The 3,433-nt window shown below is 70.9% G+C and overlaps 1 protein-coding gene across 3 annotated transcripts in view; it reads left to right on the top strand.

The window, feature by feature from the left end:
- The window catches only part of LOC146587766 (transcription factor COE1-like), a 22,000-nt gene that overhangs the window by 4,918 nt on the left and 13,649 nt on the right, over positions 1-3,433 (top strand). For all 3 annotated transcript variants that reach the window (XM_085319018.1, XM_085319019.1, XM_085319017.1), the window contains exons 2-6: positions 938-1,094; positions 1,190-1,253; positions 1,321-1,376; positions 2,238-2,311; positions 2,880-2,948. In XM_085319018.1, the coding sequence (XP_085175144.1) occupies positions 938-1,094; positions 1,190-1,253; positions 1,321-1,376; positions 2,238-2,311; positions 2,880-2,948 (420 nt within the window). The remainder of the gene's footprint in view (positions 1-937; positions 1,095-1,189; positions 1,254-1,320; positions 1,377-2,237; positions 2,312-2,879; positions 2,949-3,433) is intronic.

Here is a 3,433-nt window from a genome sequence, read left to right as displayed (position 1 = left end):
GCGGGAGCTGCGGCGTCGGGGCTCGGCTCCGTGCACACGCGCTTGGCGGGAGGGGCGGCGCTGCGGGAGCCCCCGGCCGGCAGCCCCCGCTCTGGGGGGAGCTGCCAGGAAACACGGGGCCGGGGGGCTCCCGCGGGCTGCCGGCACGCAGCTGGCGTGCGTGTGCCGCTGCATGGGCATGTGCAAGTACACGAGGATGGGCACGTACGTGCCGGCGGTGCACGAGGACACACGCTCGCGTGCGCGTGCATGGGGGTATGCCGGGACACTCCTGTTAGCAGTGCACCTAGGCACCACGTGTGTGTATGTGTGTTTGCACGTGTGTGTGCTACCCGTGCCTGCCAGCGGCACCAGGCGTGAGTTGGGCCAGTGCGCAGGAGCGGGGCAGGGTGCAGGGTGCTGCACTGGGGAGAAGGCAGGGTGCTGGGTGCTGCACCAGCGGCAGCAGGGCAGGGAGCTGCACCCAGGGGAGCAGCACAGGGTGCTGGGTGCTGCACCAGGGGCAGCAGGGCAGGGAGCTGCACCCAGGGGGAGCAGCACAGGGTGCTGGGTGCTGCACCGGGGGCAGCAGGGCAGGGAGCTGCACCCAGGGGGAGCAGGACAGGGTGCTGGGTGCTGCACCGGGGGCAGCAGGGCAGGGGGCAGGTCCCTGTCCCCAGGGCTGTGGGGCCGGGTGAGTGCCAGGATGCCCCCCCACCTCCCGGGTCCCAGTGGTGACAGCCCTGTCCCAGTGCTGCAGGCCCCCCTGGACCTCCTCAGCCCCCCGACGCCCCTGGTCCCTGCAGCCCGGGCTCCCCCACCGCCCCGGCCGCTGCCCGCTGGGATCCTCCCCGCTCCCCGCCATTGCACCCCCTGAAGCCCTGCGCCGCGGTGCCGGTGCCGCGGTGCCGGGGCCCCGGTGTCCGCGCGGCGCTCACCGCCCGCCCGCTGCCCGCAGCGGCGTGGGCCTGGCCCGCGCCCACTTCGAGAAGCAGCCGCCCTCCAACCTGCGGAAATCCAACTTCTTCCACTTCGTGCTGGCCATGTACGACCGGCAGGGCCAGCCCGTGGAGATCGAGCGCACCTCCTTCATCGACTTCGTGGAGAAGGAGCGGGTGAGCGGCGGCGGGGCCGGCGCGGGCGATGCCCGGCGCTCCGGGGCGCTGGCGGGGCCCCGCCGCCGCGTCCGACCCGCCGCCTCCCTCCGCAGGAGCAGAGCGGCGAGAAGACCAACAACGGCATCCACTACCGCCTGCAGCTGCTCTACAGCAACGGTGGGTGCCGGCGGGGCGGCGGGGCCGGGCGCCGCGCGCGGCTCACGCCTCCCCTCTCCTCCCGCAGGCGTCCGCACGGAGCAGGACCTCTACGTGCGCCTCGTCGACTCCATGTCCAAGCAGGTACGGCGGCGGCGCAGCCCCCCGGCGCCCGCCCTCGCGGCGTGTGCGCTGCACCGGGCCGTACACGCGCACCGCTGTGCACGACATGCACGTCTGCGCCTGTGTGCACGCACAGGGGTAAGCAGAGCTTGCACATCTGTACCTGTGTGCACACCCTGGGTGTGCAGGGCACGCATGTCTTACCTGTGCGTGCACACACAGGTATGCAAGGCATGCAAAGCTGCACTTGTGTGTGCATACGTAAGTGTTCAGGGCACGCCTCTCTGCACATGCACACACACCCATGTGCAGGACAGACCCATCTGCATGCACATGGCTGCACTGCCTGTGCACACACCCATGTGCACATGTGTACACACACACACGTGTGCAGGACAGGACCATCTGCAGATGCAGGGGTGCTTTGCTGCACTGCATGTGTACACACACCCATGTGCACATGCACACATGCACAGGTGTGCAGGATAGGCCCATGTGCACATGCAGGGGCAGGTGTGCATGCCTGCACTGCACATGCTCACATGCGCACACTCACCCACACAGGCATGCAGGACAGGCTCATGTGCACATGCAGACGCAGGTGTGCATGGCCACACTGCATGTGCACACACCCAGGCACACACGCACAGAGGTGTGCAGGGTGTGCAGCCCTGCACTTGCACGCAGCCACGCGTGCAGCAGCGCACGTCGCTCGCTGGCACGCGGGCGCTGGCGTGAGCACCCGCAGGTTGCTGTGCCTGGGCATGTCCCCGGGCTGCGCACGCCCCCGCGCTCTGCCTGGCCGTGCACACACGCGTGTGCCGGTGGGGGCCGGGGGCCCTGGCCCGGCCCGGGACCCCAGCTGGGCGCTCTCTCCCCCAGGCCATCGTCTACGAGGGGCAGGACAAGAACCCCGAGATGTGCCGGGTGCTGCTCACCCACGAGATCATGTGCAGGTAGGCGCAGCGCCGGGGCGGCGGGCGCTGCCGGCCCCGCTGTGCCCGCCGGCGCCCGCCGCCGTCCCCGGGGCCCCATTAGAGCAGCGCTTGTTTACCACGCTCGCGCGCGGTGTTTGTGCAAATTAGCGCTCCGTGCCAGCGCCGCTAATTGATCTCGGGAGCCGTGCTAACGAGGCCAGGGCTGCCGATGCCTCCCCGCGGCGCGCTGGACTCGAGGTGCCCGCTGCCAGGGGGGGCTGATAGCACCCTGGGGTGCAGCACTGGACCTGGGGTGCCCACTGCTGGGGGTGCTGCCAGCACTCTGGGGTGCAGCACCGGGGCTGGGGGGCTGGAGCCTGGGGGCTGCCAGCACCTTGGGGTGCAGCAACAGGGCTGGTGGACTGGGAGGGCTGCCAGCACCCCGGGGTGCATTTCTGGACCTGGGGTGCCTGCTGCTGGGGGTCTGCCAGCACCCTGGGGTGCAGTGCCAGGCTGGGAGGGCTGGGAGCTGCCAGCACCCTGGGGTGCAGTGCCAGGCTGGGGGACCGCAGCGGCCCCACTCACGCTGCTCCTCTTGCCTGCCCAGCCGCTGCTGCGACAAGAAGAGCTGCGGGAACCGCAACGAGACGCCGTCCGACCCCGTCATCATCGACAGGTAGGTGCCCGAGGCCTGCGGGGCTCCGAGCATCCCTCGGGCATGCGGGAGCCAGGGATTGCCTGTGCCCTCAGGCTGGTGGCTCCGAGCATCGCTCGGGCATGCGGGAGCCGGGGATCGCCGGTGCCCTCAGGCTGGCAGCTCCGAGCATCCCTCGGGCACATGGGAGCCAGGGATCGCCGGTGCCCTCAGGCTGGCGGCTCCGAGCATCCCTCGGGCGTGCGGGAGCCGGGGATCGCCGGTGCCCTCAGGCTGGCAGCTCCGAGCATCCCTCGGGTGTGCGGGAGCCGGGGATCGCCGGTGCCCTCAGGCTGGCGGCTCCGAGCATCCCTCGGGCACATGGGAGCCGGGGATCACCTGTGCCCTCAGGCTGGCAGCTCCGAGCATCCCTCGGGCATGCGGGAGCCAGGGATCACCAGTGCCCTCAGGCTGGTGGCTCCGAGCATCCCTCAGGCACATGGGAGCCGGGGATCACCGATGCCCTC

The sequence above is a fragment of the Rhea americana genome, unplaced genomic scaffold (assembly GCF_003343005.1).
Source record: "Rhea americana isolate MKP2758 unplaced genomic scaffold, rheAme1 scaffold_569, whole genome shotgun sequence".
Lineage (NCBI taxonomy): Eukaryota > Metazoa > Chordata > Aves > Rheiformes > Rheidae > Rhea > Rhea americana.
The sequence above is the reverse complement of the archived record's forward strand: the minus strand, read 5'-3'. Positions and strand labels throughout refer to the sequence as shown.